This window comes from Eupeodes corollae, chromosome 1 (assembly GCF_945859685.1).
Source record: "Eupeodes corollae chromosome 1, idEupCoro1.1, whole genome shotgun sequence".
In the NCBI taxonomy this organism is placed as follows: domain Eukaryota; kingdom Metazoa; phylum Arthropoda; class Insecta; order Diptera; family Syrphidae; genus Eupeodes; species Eupeodes corollae.
In genome coordinates this window covers 128,608,616-128,631,229 of record NC_079147.1, presented here as the reverse complement: position 1 = coordinate 128,631,229, position 22,614 = coordinate 128,608,616, and the positions used below count along the sequence as shown (strand labels likewise).

General features: G+C 31.7%; 1 protein-coding gene across 1 annotated transcript in view; it reads right to left on the bottom strand.

Moving 5' to 3' along the window:
* Window positions 1-22,614, bottom strand: part of LOC129953692 (uncharacterized) — a 61,727-nt gene that overhangs the window by 4,523 nt on the left and 34,590 nt on the right. Inside the window, exons 3-5 of the mRNA XM_056067028.1 lie at window positions 5,162-5,426; window positions 4,653-5,107; window positions 4,147-4,597 (exon numbers count right to left, since the gene is read on the bottom strand). Of these exons, the coding sequence (XP_055923003.1) occupies window positions 4,147-4,597; window positions 4,653-5,107; window positions 5,162-5,426 (1,171 nt within the window). The remainder of the gene's footprint in view (window positions 1-4,146; window positions 4,598-4,652; window positions 5,108-5,161; window positions 5,427-22,614) is intronic.

The following is a 22,614-nucleotide window of genomic DNA, read 5'->3' as shown; positions in this document are numbered from 1 at the left end:
ACCAGAGGCATTCCTCTTTCTAGATAGATGATGTCATACGACGAACCGTGGATAGAGCTCCTTCAGTTCAGTGTCCGAACGGGGCCAAACTGATAGGGTGAAGCAGGAGAGCCAGTTGTGGTGGAAATTCAATCGGCACTTGATAGTGGGTAGTCGGCACTTGATAGTGGGTAGATTGAATTAATAAAAATGAATTAAAAAAAGAAAAAAAAAACATTGCGGCGGTGTGCTAGGGATGTAAATGTTTCGATTATAGTTCTATCGCCTATCATTTTTAAAGCCCTTGTTTTAATTCTATCCCAGAGATTTAAACTTGATTTAGGGGCACATGCGAATTATTTTGAAGCTTTGGACGGATGAAGGTATGTAGAGGGTTCGCCACCTGGGCCATAATTTGTTTGCTTTTTTTGTAGGAATTCCCTTCAATTCAAAACTAATTGTCTTGCGTAAAAGGATATGACCCCCATTATATTTTGAATTATTATTTTTTTTATATGAAAACAATATTTGCATTTAACTTCCTTAAACTTTGTTGCTAAAAGTACTACTTTTAACACTGAGAACTGGATTAAGAACATAATATGAATAGGAAATTCAGTATAATTCATAAACTTTTGACCAACTGGCGATCCAGGGGGGGTCATATGAGCCATAAAGCTTATACAGTTAAATCTTATAAGTAAAGATTTCATCTATAGATTTATTAGTAATATAACGACATTCACCAAAAAGTGGTTTGATGTCCAAAACAACTAACATTTTTGTATTCACTCAATTTAGAATTTGAAAAAAGCTTTAGTAATGCTTTTAATTATTTTCATAAAAATTGTTTCTTAAGAAGAAACCTGAAATAAGAGATCATCAAATTTATATTAAGTTGCCTTTAAAATCCTTAAACTAGACTTCAATTTTATTATTATACATTTTTGACACACATAAATAGTGAGAATTGAAGTGATTTTTACTGGCGACATATAGGAACTATAAGGCAAGTTTTGCTTCAGTAAACAATTTTGAACTACGGTAGGCAAGTCGAAAAAAGTGGGTACCCCGATTCTATCAGTCTGTTTGTCTTTCCTGGCTCCTAGAGTCCAAGAGTTGATTTATATCAAGGTTTTCAGCTGATTAGCGTAAGGCGTTTTTTCATTTTATTAATTCGAAAAATAACAGCAGTCCCCATACAAATTTGTTTGTTAAAACATGTGATTTTTCTTAAACTATCTCTAAATTTTGTGTTCTTAATTTGGTTTTTTCTATAAGAAAAACATATTTTGGTATTGCTCCCGAAGGATACCCCTCAAAAACCTTTATTTTGTTTCTAAGTCTCATCAAGTACAGTTGATGAGTCACAGCTAATAGAAAATCCGAGAACTTCAATGAAAGTTCCAATCAAAATAAAATCGCTTAATCATGAAAATATTATAAAATTTGAGATCATAACTAAAGTACTAAGTTGATGAGAATACGAAATATAAATTTGTAGGAATCATAGTAAAACATACTTTGAGAATTATGACAGCGAAAAGAGAGAAATTAAAAGTATATACGAATATGAAGAAATTCAAACTCTAGAATGTTGCAACTCAACGCAAATGAGCCAATTATTAGATAAGAATTTAAAATATGAAGAAACACAGAAATTAAAAAAATTTATTGATGAAAATAAATATGTTTTTTATGAAGAAGGTGATAAACTTACTTCAACAACACAAACTATGCATAGCATTAGGACTGAGCATGATATTTAGTAAAATATATATATATACTAAAATCCACGAAAGACAAATTGAACGGCAAGTTAATGATTTATTACAACAAGTTGTAATACGGAAAAGTGTTTCCCCTTATAATGCACCTATTTGGGTAGTCCCAAATAAAATAGATAATTCAGGTGAACAAAAATGGCGAATGGTAGTCGATTATAGAAAATTAAATGAAAAAACAATCGAATTTAACCACCCTATACCCAATATCGATAAAATATTAGATAAATGAGGACGAGCTCAATATTTTTCAACACTTGACCTTGCAAAAGGTTTACATCAAATAAAAATGAATCCCCTTGATTAAAAAAAACAGCTTTTTCAACTCCTTACGGACATTTTGAATGCTTGTTGATGGAAATGACCTTTTCAAAGTGATGCAAATATTAATGACGGGCTTTAGGTCAATGAAAAAACAATTATTTATGTTGTCACGACGTTTCGTTCATGTCTATGAACATCATCAGGTGTGGCAATTAATCTATATTTTGCATTAATAAATTAGTTACAATTTTATAACATTAAAAAACAATGAAAACTTGCACTTGTTACATGAATATTGCACTTAAGAATAGAATCATTTAATTCACAACTATTTTTACAAAAATTAAAAGTTAGACATAACTACACAAAGTTCAACTGACAAGTAACAGGCATAGAAAAATTAGTTTTAAAAGATCATATTGTTAGAAGATTGTATTTCTCGTACTCTCTAATAAGTGTTTGTATTGAGGGCTTATCTCTTCCATGTCAGTTTTTTGGTTCATGGTGTTGTTGGCGTTGATGATATGCAGCGGTTTCAAAAACCAATTTCATCAGGAAGGATCATTAACTTTAACTCAAAACACCCAAAACAAACTATCATAAATACGGCTAACAATCTTATAAGAAGAGTTCTCTCTATAAGTGACATTGACTACCACGTTAATAATAAAAACACGATCAACAACATTTTACTGAACAACGGATACCCTTCTGGAAGCGCTGTCATGATAATCATGATGTCTTGATAACCTGTATTTCTCCTTATTCGACAGATTGAGATTTTTATTGACGACTTCAGAGTTCTAACCTCCAAGTCGTGTGGGTCTGTAAGTCGTCTGTACAAGTTTTTGAGTCTTGTCAGTAAGCCACTCTTGTGCTTACGTAGTGCGTCAATAGTCGCATTTCTTTAAGCGTCCATTTGGTCTCATTCTTTGTACTTTGGTATTGTTTGTTCTATCGTTCGTTTTGTTGTTTCGTCCATCAGTTGTAAATGTTGGTCAATTTCTGTATTAGTCAGGTTTCTGTTGTTTGGTGGGGCTATGTCACTCGAACGAAGTTCTCTCACTAAAGCGTTGCTGAAACGAGGCCAACGCATATTACTGTAATTGTAAGAGTGCGTTTTAACGCATTCCTCCAACTCCACGCGTTCGTTCGGAATCTGTATTACGGCAGCCAGTTCGCAGTGGAAATCAAACCCACGACCTTTCAATCTGTCTTCGGACGCCACCTCCACTGGGATATCGATTATTAGTTTTTATGGTGACAAACTGCCAACTTTACTTTTTATTTATAACTTGCACTAATTTAACTTTGAAATAAAATATAAAATACACTTCTTTACACTTTGAAGTCAAAGAACGACTGACACCGCCACAATGTTTTATGCCTTTCGTTGTTTTATCGATTTCTTACAAACAATGTTCTGCCGAATTAGCCAGTTGCATTCCACCCCTTAAACGATTTAGCTGTAATACTCGCACTTCCTCAATTTCGCACGTACTGTCAAATATGGATTCTTTCTTAAATCACACATCTATAATGTGGAATGCTTTGGCCAACTTTGTTTTTCCCTCCCATTTTGATGTTTAGAACTTTAAGACCAATGTGTACCGGTATCTTCTCTTAAATCCTTCCTTATTTTCCTAATGCTCGCACTGTGTTTAAATATAAACATATAAAGAGTACTAATAAAAAGTAATTGTTGTCTTTTTACATTAAAAAGATACCAGCGCAATAGAATGGCCAACTCATTTGGTTGAAGCTATACAAAAGAAACCTATGTAAAATTGCCAACTACTAAATAAGATTAATTGGGTTTTTTGATTGACTTGTCGTTGATTATATTTTTTTGTTATATCCATTTATTGTTGACCTTAACTTCGCTGAGTAAAGGAAAGTGACCAGTCAATGGAATATTTTATTATTTGCATGCGGTGCGGTTCTAATATGTCATCCAAATTTTAGATCAGTTTATTTTTTAGATTTTATAACCAAATAACAAATCCCATCTGTGAAAATAATTTCTAATACAACTAACAAAAATAATAAATACAAAAAAATTATTAAATTAAATTTCCTTCTACCTTTATTTAGAAGAAATAAATAAAACAAACATTACCTGATTTTCAACTGTTAGTGTGAGAAGGTGTCTTTGGAGTTCTATGGGATTTTTTTCGAGTAATATTGCTGCAACTTTATCAGAATCTATTTCTCTAGCCTTAAAAAGACATTTTGGAGAACTTAATACTCCATCAAGTTTTCCCAAATGTTGGTTGTCGCTTTTACCACTGTTATAAACAAACTCCTCGTTATATAATATTGTCCCTTTTTTCTTTGCAATAACTAAATTTTCAGAATTATTATTTACTTCTGAAAATATATTCCCGCAAGTTGAAGATTGCAACCTTCTGCCATTTTCACTTGGGATATTTTGACGTATTTTTTTTGATCTTGTTTGATCAGTTCCTTTGCCATAGTTTTTATTTAACAAATGTAAGCATTGATGTTTTACATGTATTTCAGGTTGACACCTAATATCATCAACTGGTTTTGGCCTTACATCCTTGCGGCTGTAAAGATTATTTAGAAAGACAAATTAGAAAAACAAAAACCGTTTGCAATTACCTAGTAATATCACAATTGCGTTGAAAAAATTCAAAATTGAGTTCTTTGTTCCGATTGAGAGCTGCTTTCAGTTCTTCTTCGAGGTTCTTTTTCTCCGATGATAATAACGCTAATTTTGTTTCCATCTTTGAAATTTTAATTCGATTTTTTATAACTTCAGACTCCAGTTCTGCAACATTTAAAAGTATCATATCCCGTTCTATGTTAAGCCTTAGCAAATTTTGTTTAAAGGGATGATTTTTATTAAAACGCAGAATTTTTGGATGCAAAATATTTGAAGTTCTAAAGTTTGGACTACACCCTAACGTGGTATGCCTTTCATTTTTATCACACTCAAAGTTAGACATAGAAGGACATTTTTTTCGAAATTTTAAAGTTTTTCTAAAAATTACGTCCAGTAGATTTAACAATTCATCATCTGAATCACAAAACAGACGATTAGATGCATTTACTACCTGAAAATAAAAAATGGTTTAAACAAAGATATTCTCGTTCAAATCTCCAATTACCTGCAAGCCGGTAGAAGATGTAAAAGTGCTACAGCCCTCCTTAGATGAAGTTGTCTCTGTTGAAAATCCAGAATCCTGCACAGTGGATCCACTTCCTTCACCACTCTTTGGTTCTTTTTTACAACAATTAGAATTACTCCGACTACGAGAAAAGAATGATGGTACTGCTTCGTCTATTACTTCTACTGGATATATAAATAGGTTTTTCTGTGCGTTTATAGATGTACCCGTTTTTTTTCGTATCTTCTTTTTTTTAAATTGATTCCTGTCAAACAAAAATTTTATATTTACTTACTAAATAATTTAAACAAAATTACTAAAAATCCTCAAAACCATATAAAAATTACACTTAAAACATAAATTTGTATTCAACTTCCCAAAAAATAATGGTCAACCAAACTAACCCACTAACAATATGTTAAGATTTTATACGACTTATGTATGTTTTACAATATATCTAAAGGATATGCTTAACAAAAACTATCACGTTGTTGCAGTAAATTTCACAGCAACAAAAACTTTCCTTCGTCGTTGTTTTCCCCTTTTTTTTTGTAGTAGCTGCAAAATATTGGCAAAGTTGAGTCAACCATGATTTCAAAAAAATGTTGCAGTGCAATTCCTTTTCTTTTTTAAATATTTAACGTACATAATAAACCTAATTTTAAATAACTTACATTTTAACTGTAAAATGGGTTTGAGATTATATACTAAGATTAAGTATATAAATAATTGTATTCAATTCAGGTTTAGAATTCCGCAAGATAAAAAAGTAGGAACAAATCTAATTAAAGGTCCTTCATTTTCTCGAAAGGAAATTACGTTGGGATGCCTTAACGTTTCTTTGAGTTTTGGAAATACGTACATCCAGCAAATTGTCAGAACCGTGCTTGTGTTGCTTGTAATGTTGTAAAGAAAAAACAATGGTTGCTTTCTTCGTAGGCGTTAAGCTTTCAAGCTCTAATCTCTTGACCTGCGATTGGTTGAGTTGAATGTATGTGTGAATGACTATAATGGACGGGGAAGCAATTGTAGTTGAAAAAATCGCTTAGAAGGGAAGAGATGGAAAATCTAGAGGGAAATAGAATTTTTTTCGCGTAGAAAAAAAAACAGGAGGAAATCTCAATAAGAAATCAGGATTTGAGATGTAATAGGACAGACGATAAGAGAAATGAGAGTTAACCAAACAAGGTAAGTTGCTCGTGTTTGCATTTAAATAGGAATATATATGCATAATCCTGAAGTAAATATATAGGGTAGTGAAATTTTAAAGGCCGATGTTGAATGCGAGCCACACGTAAACGTCAAGTTTTATCCTGCATTTCATTTGACATTCTTAGATTTAAGGTAAACTAGCTACCAAATCTTGACAGCGTTAAAGTGGGATATTCCACCAAACTTCTACTATGTTTATGAACAACTCATTTAAGTTTTTGGAAGTTTTTACTCCCAAACTTCTCTCAACGTCAGCCCAAAAATTTTCGATCGGATTCTGATCATTGTTTTGTGGTGGCCAGCTTTAGACATTGATGTTTTGTTCCTCAAACCAACAGTTTAGTAAACGTGAAGTGTGTTTTGGATCATTATCCTGTTGAAAAATGTATGTAACTGGAAAATGATCAAAAGCATATGGCTCCATACCATTTTCTGATGATCCATTCGGCCATCGATACGCACTATAGGACCAACGCCATACTACCAAAAGGCTTCCCAAATTATCACATTTCCACCATCATGCTTAATCGTTTTGATAGTCTTCTTAGGATCGATTTATTTGTTGACATATATGCATATAGTTTTTGCCATCAGATCAAAACAGGTTTTATTTTGATTCATCGCTCCAGAATACTTTTATTCCAAAACGCTAATGGTTTTTGTCAATGTTAATTAGCAAATGCTAATTAATGTTTTATTTTTGAAACGTGTGGTTCTTTGCGAGCAATATAACCCCGCAATCTGTTTTTATTGTCCTAGACGCTAATCCTGAGCTTAAGTGGCATGCAACAGCTGAATCAATCTCCTTGCTGGTCGCAAAACGTTTGGCCTTACTAAGTCTACAAATAACTCTGTCCTCTATGGCAGTTGTTTTTCTTGCATGGTTAGATTTACCGTTAAATAATATCAACTGTTCAATATTTGCTCATTGTTTCCAATTATTTTTCCAAGCTTAGATGTAAGCGGGTTTAATTAACAAATTAACAGGTTTATGCAACCTGCAAACCAAAAGCATGCTCCCACAATGATGAGAAAAGTACATTCGTACTTTTTTCATTGTTTCTAATTATTTTTTCATCACTGTATATACATATGCTGTAGCTATGTATGCTTCAAAGTGTTAGGTATTTTGCTTAATAAAAATCGTATTTTATTTTAAAATTTTCATTGTGAAAACTGAAAATCTAAAGCAACGTTTTCAAATTTAATTTTCAATAGTTTGCAATGTTTATAGCTGCATTGAAGATTTTAAATTTATTTTATAATATAATTTGATACATTTGTTTGTTTTTATTTTTGAAATTATGTGTAGAGTTAAGTAGGTAGCGGGTAGTTAGGTTTGTATGTACTTGAGTAGTTATACAGGTAGGAGTCAGTGGTGATTCCTGTTCATAATTTCAAGGTTAGCTACTTTCTTCTAGAAGTTAAAGATAAGTTTTCTATAATAATTATTCATTTTATTAAAATTTTCTGCAGTCCGCCCTAAGCTTACATCGATAAATGCAGCAAATGTTTCAATGTTTGTTTTTTATTAAATTAATAACAACAGATAATTGGGACTTTAAATGAATGTCAGACAGAGCGATTATCTCTGGGTGTCTGATTCTATCAGAAATGTGATCGCCTAAAACGCCAGTTTGGAATTAATCATTTTGTAGCCATTGAAAAACTCTAAAAACTGTTGCCGTTTCAAGGTTTTGTAATAAAATTGGATCATATTATTTCAGTTAATTGAGTAGTTTAATATAATTGTCCGGGCTTAAAGATAAACTCGATTAATTGTGGACTCTAAACGACAACTCAAGAAAGCATGTTATATTTAATAGATATTTTAACACCGCACGATTTTTCTTCAATTGAATGTTATGTTGCAAATTTAAAACTTCGTTTTTCTAGTCTGACCAAAGGTAGTTACTTAAATTACATATTGCAATTCGGAGGTACTTAGCTTCTATTTCCTCTGAAGTGTGGTTAGAGTGTTATTATTGTTCACATCCAAAAAACTAGATGCGAAAGATATACCGGAAAAAAACAAACAAGGCCAACAAAACAATTTCTTGTTATTCTCGCTACCAAATAGCTATTGGTAATACTGGATATTGATTTTCGCTTAAAGTTCGAGTATACTCTCTGTTTCTATACTTATGTGTTGATTTTAAATCTTTAAAAATGGATTCTCTAATAATTTTTCAAATATGGTCTTTGCTTAAGAGTTATTGTAAAACCCATTTTAATTCCTACCAAAATAAAAGTTCCTATTGTAAGACCAAGATCATGAAAATAAAGTATCTATTTTTAAACAAACAAAGAATACTCTATTTACAACGACTTATCTCATAGCCTTAAACCTTATTCTAAGCTGGTCATAGAATAATGCAATTCCATTACTTTGAAGTCATATTGAATATTTTATTGATTACAGTTTGAAAATTTTACTTTATACAACTTTTATTTTTTAGCTGGAAAAGAATTAGATGCAATGCAGATGCATAAGTCGTTTTGTTGTCTTATTTTGTTGTTTTTTCGCTCTGGTAGTTTTTAATTTAAAGTCTTATAGTTCTCAGTTTTTTTAGAATTAATAAGCATGACTAATTCTGAATGAAAAATGTATGGACTTTATAAACATTTTTAAAATTAGACTTCAAACTGATTTTTTGATAAATATTTTTTTTTTGAAAGCTATGAATTAATTTAATTTTTATTTTTTTTATTTTCTTTTTCACACACCGGCATCAAAAAATCAGTATTATCGCTCAAAGCTGCACTAACCGACGAACATGCAATGTTCATTATGTTCTTGTAGAGCAGGGTCAAGCTTAGTCATATAAGCATTTCCATATAAATAATTAACCTTGCACCGTAGTACCCACCCGTAGGATGATGGTTTATGCTTTTGGATGTCATGCCAGAGGTTTTGGGTTCCATCCCTGCCTGTGCCATCACGGGTACTGCCTCTTGCGAGGAATTGACATATTCTCCAAGAGTAATTCTTGTCATGAAAAGTGCTTTCTCAAATTAGCCGTTCTGATTCGGCTTAAAACTGTAGGTCCCCTCCATCCCTGACAACTGTGTTTGCACACAGGAATGGTTGAAAGTCACTATGCCCTAGTTCTCAACGGACTGTTGCGCCACCCTATTCATTTATTTAAATAACCACACAGTTGTCTACTTTTAAAAAAGAATATGGTGTAAATAGTTCCCGTGTTCGACGATCATGTTCGATTCGTCAGTATTGTTCTTTCTTTCATAGTCCATACGTAGTATAAAGAGAGAAGACATCAAACCCTTGGTCGCGCCTAGTTTTAGTTAATGGTTCGAAACTAATAAACAAAAATTGTATGTGTATTCCCTTTTTAAAGAATACCACAACTAATGAAAACTCCATTTTTATTTATTTAAAATTAAAGCTTCGGATCCCTTCCCGTTGGTCGGGGGAAATCTTAGTCTATACAAAGATCAAAATGACTGAACTTAACTGGTGAACGGAACGAGAGTGAGTGAACTTGACTGACTTATTGCTCAGATGAAACCGTTTTTATATTATTTAAATGTTAAGTCAGCAAATCTAAGTTTTACTGACGATCATACTTCTTTTTTCTTATTTCTGACGCAAGAAACATAAAATTTACTTTGGGATGAACTCACCCAAATTGTTTATGCTTAAATGTGCTAATATGAACTTTGAAGTGTATCTTGGGTTAGCATTACAGTTTTTTATAGTTATAATGTTATGGTAGGGTGTTCTAGGAATGTAACCCCTCCTCTGAAGTTTTGAGTTATATTCTTTAAGGTTGCTTAACCAAATAAACGGTTTGTGATCTGTTTCTATCTTAAATTTGCGTCCGTAAAGATATGGTCGAAAATATTTTACTGACCATACAATACTTAATTATTCTTTTTAAATGGTGCTATAACTACGCTCATGTTGATTGAGGGTTCGAGATGCATAGCATAGTGGTTTGATTTTGAAAGAACTGATCCGATCGCATAATTTGATGCGTCGGTTGTTGGAACGAATTCTTTGTTATAATCAGGATATTTTAAAACTGGGTGGCTAGAAATGAGTAGTTTTAATTCTTCAAAAGCTGTTATATATTTCGGGTATTAAATATTTATTCTTGTACCTTTCTTCAAGTATTTTGTCATAGACAATGCTACTTTTGAATAATCTTTGATACATTTTCTATAATAGCCCTTAAGTCCCAAAAATGATTTTATTTGTTTAGCTGTGCATGGAATAGGTATTTTATCAATAGCTTTTATTTTGTCTGGATATCGTTTTATACCATTTATGGTTGTAACATCTGCCAAGTATTCTGATGGAAACCTTTCGCCAAATCTAATGTGGTTGGGATCTTCCCAGATTGCTTAATATATCATCAATGTTCGGAATAGGAAACTTGTCTCGTACGGTTATTTCGTTAATTTTTCTATAATCTAAGACACGACCCAGATAGGAGCATTATATCGTGTACTACTTTCTTTTATTATACCTTGATCTAGCATTTCATTTATTTGCTTTTCTACTTCTTCTTTATGCACTCCTGGATATCTACTTCTTATTTATGCACTCCTGGATATCTATTTCTTTTTGTGCCACCATGCCTATTCTACTTAAAATTAAACCCTAAAACTATAAAACAAGTATGTAAGCCAGCCAAGGCTTAAAACCCCATCCCGACTACCAAACATCAAGTGCCGATTGATTGAAGCCACCAGAACTGGTTCTCCTGCTTCACCCTACCAGTCCGGACACAGTCCTACTGAACCGAATGAGCTCTGCTCCGCCTTGTGACATGAACTTACAGGAGTCGCCTATCCACCGTTCTTCGTCTGACGTGGTGGATTAGCGGAACTGCCAATTTATCGTGGACCAGAGCGCATCTATCTAAAAAGAGGAATGCCTCTGGTGGAATGAAGCTGCTCAAGCGTGCACTTTCAAAATACTCGTCGTTCGGATAGAACGCCCCGAAAATTAAATTATTGGTCGAAGACATAGCTCTTGCAACGTAACCTCTAACGAGTTTTATCACGAAATTGTCAATTTTGTTGATTTAACCTCATTGGAATAGTAATGCACATAAGAAGAAGGGCAACGTTGAACCACACAGGACAACCATAAACGATCATTGACCGTATGAGGGCCATGTAGCAAATTATCTTCACTCTTGGATCAAACCGACTGCTAAAAAAAAGCCGTTTCTTCAGAGCGAGGGCTACTCTGGCCCTGGTCAGAGCAGCATTTATATATCTTTCGAAATATAAATACTGATCTAAGATACTTCACTACACTTTTGCTCGCTAATCGCTGCCCGTGAAGATCAACGATTATCTAGCGCGGTGATCTTGCACGTATCCCACGGGGCCGTAGCCAACGAGGTCCGGAACAGAATTGTCTCCGACTTCTCGACATTTATTTGCAGTTTCAAGTCGTCGCAATATTACTGAATATGTCGAAATCATGCTGCAACCTAAATCTTTCGGGCCGTTCTGTACGCAGTAAGATCGTCGGCGTACGCAATTGCCTTTGTAAGACTACCTATCAGATCACTGGTGTAAATGCTGAAGAGAATCGGCGAATTTACCCCTTCCTATTGAAGACCATTTTTAATTGAGAATGTTGTGGTAGAAGTTACATTGCCACTTGTGAAAACAAACTTTCTACCGTTAAGCATATCATAAGGTATGTACAACAATGGCTTGCTTATGCCAAGGCTGCTTAGTTTTAGGTAAAGACCCTCTAACCCTACGGTGTCAAAGGCCTTTTCCAAACAAACCAGAACAGCACCTGTGCATTGTTGTTTTGATTTATTTCATTGGATATCAGAAACGAGTTTAGACGCAGCATGAATTGTGTCATGACCAGCCTTGTACCCGAACTGTTTATCCGGAATTATTTTGTTGTCGGCAGCCAACTTAGTCAGAGCACTATTAATGATTTTTTCGAAAACTTTGCTGATGCTCGGAAGAAGACTTATCGACCGAAGATTTGACAGGTTGGAGTTGTCCTTTCCCTTTTTCGGTAGAGGATGAACCACAGCGGTCTTCCAATGCACTGGATAATATGGATTACTCAGTGCATTATTAAAGAGCGTGGTGTAAATTTCAATACCATCGACACCTGCTGACTTCCTCTTTTTTATTGAGTTGAAGATGATCTGAAGCTCCCCTTTCGTCACTAAAAAGGGACTTGGTCTTGTTTCCTCGGCGATTATGGCGTTTGCCAAGGAATCATCATAGAACCGAATGAAACCGCGGTTCTCAGATCGCCGTTGTGTAATATCATTTCGAAGGTAAAAGTGATTAAGTAGGGCTCTGTTTTCCAGGTCAAGGTTGCCAATGGTAAAATTAACTTTGTACACTTGCTGGAAGGCAGTTCCCACCGCCTCCTTTTTTTCATTCGGATCTTCAATGATGTAAAAGTAATCGTCAAAAATGGTTTCTGTTGGATCTATTTTGACTGTCCTGAGTACGGCCCTGTTCTCTTCAGTTCTTTGGAGTTTCAGACACGGAAGGTCGTTATCATTCTTTTTCTAGAATACCTTGTTGATTTTAGGGAACATACTAGGGTCACTGGAAATAACTGACCAGATCTTGCGGTCCCAGTACTTGTTAATTGATAACCTGTAGTTCTCCTTAATCAACAGATTGACATTTTTATTGACAACTTCAGTGTCCTAACCTCCAAGTCGTGTGGGTCTCTAAGTCGTCTGTACAAGTTTTTGAGTCTTGTAAGGAATCCACTCTTGTGCCTACGTAGTGCGTCAATAGTCGCGTTTCTGTAAACGTTCATTTTGTCCCCTTCTTTCTTCGGACGCCACCTCCACTGGGCTATCGATTGTTAATTTTGATGATGGCAAACTGCCAACTTCGGAAGTCAAAGAATAACTGAGTCAATCTAATACGAAAATGAAATATAACTCTTGCATTAAAATAAAATTATAAATAAAAAACATTCAAAAACTTGTTTGCATTGACAAAAAAAAACTGTACAGAAAATTTTAATATCTATACAATTGTAAATTAATAGTGGTGCATATTTATTTTCTGAATAATTGTCCATATTTATTTACTAATTATATCTACAACTTACACGGCTTTTGAATTAATATTTTGCTGTTAACATGGTAAAAAATTACATTCGATGTTTACGTAAAACATAATGAATTGTATACATTGTTTACAAAATTTATGAATTTTGAAGATTTGGCGTTGCCGTCAGATCTTTTAGCAAATCAAAATAAATAAATTTTAGGTATAAATAATAAACAAAAATTAAAAATTAAAATTAAACAAATTCGGTTATAATTAACATCCTATATGTATAAATGGTTTTCAAAAAGGAACAGAGTGCTTTCCATTCAAAATTGTTTAACACTTCTACCGTTTCTTGCAGCGTCGGAGTTTTTTTTTGTCAAAGGTTGCATTTCTGTAGGCAGAGAAAACGGGACATATACGCATGAAGTGGAAGCAATTTTCTTTTACTTTCCAATCACATAGCGTGCAAAACTGATTAAAACTGCCGTTGTATGTTGATCCGTTTAAGCTAAGGACTTCACATCTTGTTTTAAATATAAATAATATTTGACTGTAATTCAGTGAATCATTAAAGTAGTTTGATTATAATTTTTACAATTATTCTTGTTTTTGTTTCTACTGTTTTTGATGTGTATGCATATCCAAACCCTAATTCTTATAAAGAAATTTGTTTAAAAATTGGATTACAATGAAGTTAAATTATCTATATATGTAACTATTATTACCGATATTTTAAAATATTTTTATTTTTAGAATACCCTGTACCTTTTATAAGAATACGTATTGTTTTACTATCAACCGCAAAAATTATTTACTGATGCAGTACTTTTTTGCTGGTTGTTTACATTTTTTTTATTCCTAAGAAAAGCAAAACCGTAAAATAATTTCTCTTAAAGTAGAATATGCTCATTTTGTATTCTTTAACTGTTGTTGATTATCGTTTAATTTTTCCTCATTCTCAACTCTCCCCTACAAGCGAGGTGTTTAAAGAAAAGTTATTGAGACCATGTTGTTTTAATTTTTTTTACGACGTAGAGCTATCTTCAATCTTTAATTTCTGTATCGCTGTTGACAACTGTTATAAATCCATCTTAAGCTTCAGATTTAGAAGGCTGCCAAAATTTTGTACTTACACCCTATGATTGCCGTTGTTAGAAACGATGGTATGAGAAGGAAGGCGCCAAGATTACGTATGTCTCTGTTGCTGAAATGAAATAAATAAAGAAGAAATATTACAATCCTTAAAATTGTGAGGTATTCTTTTTATAATATCTGTATGTGAATGTATTAAAGAACTAATTTTACAATGTTATTTGTTTAATTGTAGCTTACTTCAAGTATTTGTTAAAATATTCCTTTTCTCAAGATTATTTTTACCTTAGATACTAGAAATTATTTTGTCAGTCATCATTAAGCATAGTAATAGTTAATTCACGAATCTATCCGTTATAAATCTTTTCAAGCTGTTGTAAACAAAGGCAAATAAATATTTTAAAAAATGATTTGACAATTATGAATAGAGCTTTAAATATATTACTCCTAAATCAGTACATACTTTACTGTTAAAAGAGAAAACGTGGAAATTCTATGGTAATACATTTTTAAAACTTTAAATTTTTTACCACTATGCAAGACAAACTAGCGATTCTACAATATTATTATTAAAAAAAAAAATATGAAAAAATTTCCAGCCAACCTGGTAATGTTTCCACTACTCGATTCTATCATTTTGTTGTTAAAGTACACAGACCTACTTTCTGCAGAAAACAAATAGAACATATGCCCACTGTGCATTGATGTTGCGCTCTGGGGTTTCTATTAAAACATACATGCAAATGATCTTCAACCCAGCTTTATGCTTATTTTGTTTCTTTTCTCTTTTAATGAACAATTTTGGATTTCCTAAAATTGAAATTATAATTATTTATAAAACTATTGCACATGCATTGGATACAGTAAGCAATTGGTAACTTCTCAACTACAAAGCGTATAAATTGAATAATAACGGCCCAATAACGTCCAAAGGAATTTGACATAACAAATCACAAGAAATCAAAAATAACTAAAAAAGTCAAAGAACTTCAATTATTATCTGTCAGTTATCTATATTCAAAAAAAATGTCAAGTTATGGTGCAAAACATTTTCTAAGTCCAACAAATTTTCCACGTCAAGAAATTTTCTAAGTTACGGTAATGTTCTCAGTCTAAAAAATCTTTATTCGATTTCCAGCGTGTTTTACCTAAAATTGATTTTCACGGCTACTACCTTTTACCAGACATTCACAAATCCTCCAAGGGTATCCCCTGTCATAGAAAAACACCGCTCATCCCAGCCGTTCGAATTCGATAACAAACTCTGATCCCTTCCATTTCACATACTCAGGATTGATTGGAGTAGTTGGGAACTAGACTAATTGGTTATGCGCTGCTTCGCCACCAAATTTAATTACTTATTTTTAAAAAAAAATTTCTATTTTAAATTATTTTCATTTTCAATAAATTTCATAAGCAACTAATCTACTAGTCGTACGCTGCACTTTCATACTAGCAAAACGTTAAAACAATTGAACTTTTTTCTTTTTTGATATTTTTGTAATTTTAAAATATAAATCTCGGTTTTAAAAATTAAAGGACTACTGTATTGAACTTTAATTAATTTATAGGAAGATTCTTACATCTTTAATGTCTTTTGATACAATTTATCTTGAAAATTCCTGCAGTAAGTCGTTTAGTGCAAGTTTATCTCAATACTGTTTTGAGAGCTACCAACAACAGTTTTACTAATTTTAAAATTTAAATTAAAATTTTTAATTTTTTTAAAAAACTAGAATAAAAATACAAATGAATAAATTCAATAGACACTTTTGCAATTTAGAACTTTAGTTACTTAATTTTAAGAAAGAATTCTTTTATCCAAACAAAAGATAAAGTAAACGAAGCAGTAAGGTACTACACGTGCTATGTTCGCACTTTTATACTTTCATATTCAATATATAATATTCCCTAAAAATCATTAAAAGTCGTCACAATTTCATTTAAATATTTTATTTATTATCGTCTAGATAGATAATTTAAATGAAAAATATTGGAGCACTTGAGGGCAACCATGATAAACTACAGGAGTACCTTGCCGTTATTTTGCAGAAGCAACAAACGAAGGCATATGAACCGTAGAAGCCACGAAATTCTCTTATAAAATATTTAAATATTTTAAAACAAAAAACTGGAACGTGTAGACAAAATACCAGGAGGAAATTTTTCTAGTTTAGTTTCTAGTTTAGTTTTTTTAGTTTAGTTTATTCATCAAACAAAGTTACAATAGGTACTTTAGTGGTTACTAGATAATATAATACATACAATTTAAAATTTTAAACATTACCACCAGCAAAGTTATTTAGAATTAACAATAAATTTGATTTAAATAAATATCTACTAACATTGAAATCAATCATGTTGCAAACAGTATTTGTTTCTCTTAAACACCTGGATATTGGTTCATTGGAAGCATACACAGTTCTATGACATGGAACATTAAAAAATGGTTGGTTTCGAAGAAATCTCGCAGGAACATTAATCCCAATTAGAGCTAAAATTTGTGAACAATCAATATGATTTGCTACTATGTCACGAATGAACATAACATCTGTAGACTTTCTACTAATGTTAAGAGACAAAATACCGAGTAGTTTACACCTCTTTTCATAGGTAGGAAAATCTATGTCCCATTGAAGTCTTTTCACTACATTTCTCGTAAATCGTTTTTGGATCTTTTCGATTCTAAATGAATAAAGAAAATATGAAGGATTCCAGATAACACTGCAGTATTCAAGATTAGACCTTACAAACGCAAAATATAAACATTTTAAGGTGTGTGGATCGGAAAACTCCTTTGAGTTTCGCAATATGAAACCTAACATTGAACTGCCTTTAGCAACTAAAAAATCTATATGCTTTACAAAGTCAAGTTTTTTATCAAAAATCACACCAAGATCTTTTTTAAAGGTTATAACGGACAATGGCATATGATTGATTTTTTAGACAAAATTAATTGGACGATGGTTTCGAGAAAACGTTAGGCTTTGGCATTTGGAAATGTTCAAATGTAAACAGTTAGCTAAACACCAGTCCGATAAAACATTAAGATCTTATTGCAGAACAAAATACAATCAAGTTCAGATTTTATACAACGAAATACCTTAAGATCATCTGTGTACATCAAGCACTTTTAATTTAAAAACATATAAGGAATGTCGTTTATAAACAACAAAAAAAGAAGAGGACCAATATGGCTTCCTTGCGGGACACCCGACGTAACATATACCGATGCAGAAATAATGTTATTTATACGAACGTAATAAATAGGATCCCTTAAGTATGAATTTAGCCATTTTAAAAAGTTTGAGTGAAAACCTATTTTATTTATCTTCATAAGTAAAGCATCATGATTGACTCTGTCAAAAGCTTTAGAAAAGTCAGTATAGACAACATCATACTGATAACCTTTCTCAATTGCATTTAACACTAAATTACTAAAAATAGTGAGGTTAGTTGCAGTGGATCTACCAGCTACAAAACCATGTTGGTATGGTGAAATCATTGCTTTAAGAGAAGGAGTTAATTTGTCATAGACTGACTTTTCAAAAAATTTGGGAATCGTACCAATTTTACAAATTGAACGATAGTTTGAAACATCTTACCTACCACCTGATTAGTAAATAGGTGTGATTATTAAACGTTTCCAAGCATTTAGAAACTCGCCATTTGCAAGTGAACGATTAAAAATAATGTTTAAAGAACAGCCAATGCATTCGCACACATTCGTAAAATGATTGGTGAAATTCCGTCAATATCACGTCGCTTATCACTCTTAAGCTTAGACAACGCTAACTCAATCTCAGAAGTGGAAAAACTTAAACTGCCTATATTATCAGGAATATTTGAAGAGTTTATGCTTGTAGCATTAGGTAAATTAGGACAACTATCTAAATAAACCGACTGAGAATGTTTAGCAAACAAGTTACATACAACAGAGATGTCAGATAATGTAATGCCGTCATGGCACATACAGTTGGGAATGCCATTTGATTGTTTTTTATTATTCATAAACCTCCAAAAACTTTTGCCATTTGTTTTTAAATCACACTTAACGCAAAAGAGGTATTGATTGTAAAGAAATTTATTTAAAGTATCGAATTCTTTTTGTAAAATTCGATATTGTTTATATAATTCACGATCATTATTAGACTTGCGAAATTGCTTGTAAACCTTATTTTATATGTTATAAAAATGTATGATTATTTTATTGAGCCACACAGGTTTCTGGTTATTGATTTTCTTAATTTTGGGTTTATATACATAAGTCAGTATCATCCAAAAAATCATATATTGCATTCAAATAAGCTTCAGCAAAATTGTAATTAAAATTTAAGTCTGAAGTCTCAGGTGAGAAAAAATTCTAAATGTAAGCTGAGTGCAAAATGATGTATTCTATTGTTGCAAAGAGGAACAATAGAGTCATTTATGCCTACGCACAATTCAGCATCAACTAAAGCCAAATCAAGTATATTATTACAAGAATTCTGAAAATGATTGATTTGCCTCAGGGCAAATTGTGCGAAGGTATCTACAACTTCACAATCATATGTTTTTGTTTTTTTTTTTTTTTATTTTTTTTTTGACTTTATTTCAATAATGAACTCAATCACAAGAACGGCTCAGCTTTGGGGTAGCTATGAGCACATTTAAGGTATACTTATATCATAATAACGTACCTAATTAAAGTTGAAATGCGATTCACTTTCATGAAAAAAGCATTCCGTTTTTTGAGTAAATAGATTGAAATTACACCATTCGCAAACGTAATCACTTTAAATATTACAAATTTTCAAATAACTTTAATTTTATTTTGATCTATGACTTTTTATGAAAATAGATGGTTATTAAAAAATTATTTTTATCGTTTGATGTGATGATTTGTGATAAAAACACAATGTTTAAAAATTATTTCCCATCAGTAAATGTCAATTCAAGAGTTCAAGTTCTGCTCAAATGAATAAATCCCTATATAGGAGCACTTGTTTACATACTTAAAATTATTGTTATTTTCATTTGTATCTTCAATTGCGAAGTTTTGAATTTTCTTAGTTTATATATTCTTTATTTAAGTAATTATTAAATTTGTAATTTATAAAATTAATAATAATATTCTTTGTTTAAATCTTAAGAGAAGTTCTTACAGAGATACCAATTGCATCTTTCAGGCACCAACTGACATTACTGCAAATCATATGATATAACAACGTTGATAACAATAGTATTAATAATAATAATAATAATAATAATAATAATAATAATAATAATTATAATAATAAAAATAATAATAATAATAATAATAATAATAATAATAATAATAATAATAATAATAATAATAATAATAATAATAATAATAATAATAATAATAATATATAAGGTAGTACCCGTGGCATGATGGTTAGTGCGTTGGACCGTTAATCTACCACGCCAGACGAAGAACCGTGGATAGGCGACTCCCATGCAATCGGGACGTAATGGCACAAGGCGGAGCAGAGCTCCTTCGGTTCAGTAGGGCTGTGTCCGAACGGAGAACCAGTTTTGGTGGCTTTAATCGGCACTTGATATTGGGTAGTCGGAATGGGGTTTTAAGCCTTGGCCGGCTAACAAACTTGTTTTATAGTTTTAGGGTTTAGTTTTAAGAATAATAGGCATGGTGGCACAAAAAAAAATACAAAAAAAATTTAATATAATAATTTAAAAAAAAAACTAAAAAAAAAACATGGAATATAAAAAAATAAAGCTAAAAAAACATACAAAAAAGACAATAAAATATAAAAACAAATAACGTTAGATTTTCTGCTGTGGGTGTTCTAGTTTTAAGTAGTTTATAGGTAGAATAGGTAGTTTAAGTTAGTTTTAAGTTTTATATTAGGGACCTTATTTAAGTAGTTTTTAAGTAAAAATAAAAAGGATATTGATATTAGTTTTTTTAAATTTCCTAATTAATACAAAAATAAATAAAAATGAATTGAAGTTAAAATAGATCTTAGAGCCGAAAGGCATTAGTAGTTAGTGTTATACTTTAACTTAGAGTGACCATTAAGTTAGTTGTAAGTTATGGATAATTAGGTTAGTTTTATGAATTTTTGTCTAGCTTTAAGATAGGTTTAAGAATGAATTAATAAAAATGAATTTAAAAAAAGGCGTGTTGGACTACCATGCAAGGGGTCTTGGGTTCAATCCCTGCCTGTGCCACCTTAATTTAAAAAAAAAATAATTTTCGCGGGTACTGCCTCTTGCGAGGAATTGACAATTCCTTCAAGAGTAATTCTTGTCATGCTTTCTCAATTTAGCCGTTCGGATTCAGCCTAAAATTGTAGGTCCCTTCCTGACAACAGTACGCACACAGGAATGGTTGCGAATTGTAAGTCACTAGACCCTGGTTCACAACGCACTGTTGCGCCACCCAATTTAATTTTAATAATAATATTAATAATTATTATGATAACAATAATAATAATAGTAAAAATATTCATAAAATAATTTGTACCTTATTGTAATGAATGCAATTTTTTCCTTTAGTTGCAGTGTTAAAGTCTTGAAGTCCCCAAGATGTATTCTAACTCTTGTACTTTATGTAAGCCCAGCTCCTAACAATAATATATGCCAATACTAGGTATAGTAGATACTTTGCATAAATTACTTAAAAGGCAGATAGAAAAGTGGGATTAAACAAGAAATGAGATTAAAAGTCTATCTATCCAAGTTTTGTAGTCTAGGTTATTATTAAAATGCATTAAAAAGTAATTCTTTATTTAACAGACGCAACGCGATAGTAAGCCTTTGCTTTTTATGTTAACACTGCATACAATAACTAAGAAAACTCGGCAAAGAAACACAATCTTGAGATAGGCATATACATATATGTGTGTATGGACAAACATATTTTATGAAATTTAATTAAAAAATTAAAATATGCAGATACATACAATTACCTAGTTTAATTTATAATGGACTCAAAATATAACTTACCTTATTTTTTTTAAATAAAAACACAAGTATTTAAATATATAATAAATATTTCAAGCACCGCGGCACAATTAAAAACCAATACGCGCTGGCAACACATTGCAGACTGAATTGAGAACTGCACCGAGACTGCAACTTATAAGTCCGTTAAAAGACACTATGTCTGTGAGTTATTACACTCAGACGTTTTTATAAAGACGCAAATAAGTACGAAAGAGAAAGTAGGTGAAATAGAAATACTTTTAAAAGTCTCAACCCGCAGAGTTCTGGGTTCAGGATTCTTGGATGGTTTTTTACGTTTCTCTTTCTAGCCTTTCTCTGTATCTTGGCGTTGCTTTATTGTTTCTAATGTTTCCGAGTAAACAAGAAATACACCGCCGGACAAATTCAAGTGGAGCAAAGTCATTATAACCCAAGTAAATGAAGGAATGATTGAAAGAGTCAACCCTGGTAGTTTTAGCTTTGGAATGTTTCACCCGTTGAAACAAAGTGATAGCCAACTTTTCTGTCTCTCAAAACTGTATTTTTTTGAATGTCGTTTTCAATTAACTACGAAAGCAGGTTAAAAGTTTCTTCATTTATCCTTACATAATTTAAAAAAGATGGTTTATTATTTGATTTTAGTTTGTTTGTCAAGAAAATGATGGATTCTCTCCAGATTTCAATCCAATTCCCGTCTTTCTTTTGCTTGGAAATTTTCAAAGCATCCTCACAAAGGTCTAACACATTTAACAACATTGAAAATTTGTGCTTAAATCTAACAATTTTAAAATTATAACAATTGGTAGGCATGCAAAGTTTATTTCTATTATGAGCAATTCATTACTAAATAAAAATATACATGCATTTCTTGATATTTTTAAAATAAAAAGTATTTTGAATAGCTAACACGAATTTGTAACGGAACCAATAATTGGGTCGTAACTGCGAACAGAATTTTTTTCAATTCAAAATTTCTAACTGACAAAAAATATTTTATGTAGGTCGCTTTCAAAATAGTTCCTTTTTTCAAATCATTTAAGTTTCCAATTAAGTTTCAAATCCGGCATTTTGTTCTTTTTATGATTTAAATAAAGATAAATTGTTTTTGATAATATGATTTTAGATTGGAGGAAGAAGCGTTTTTGATCAAGCATTTTTTT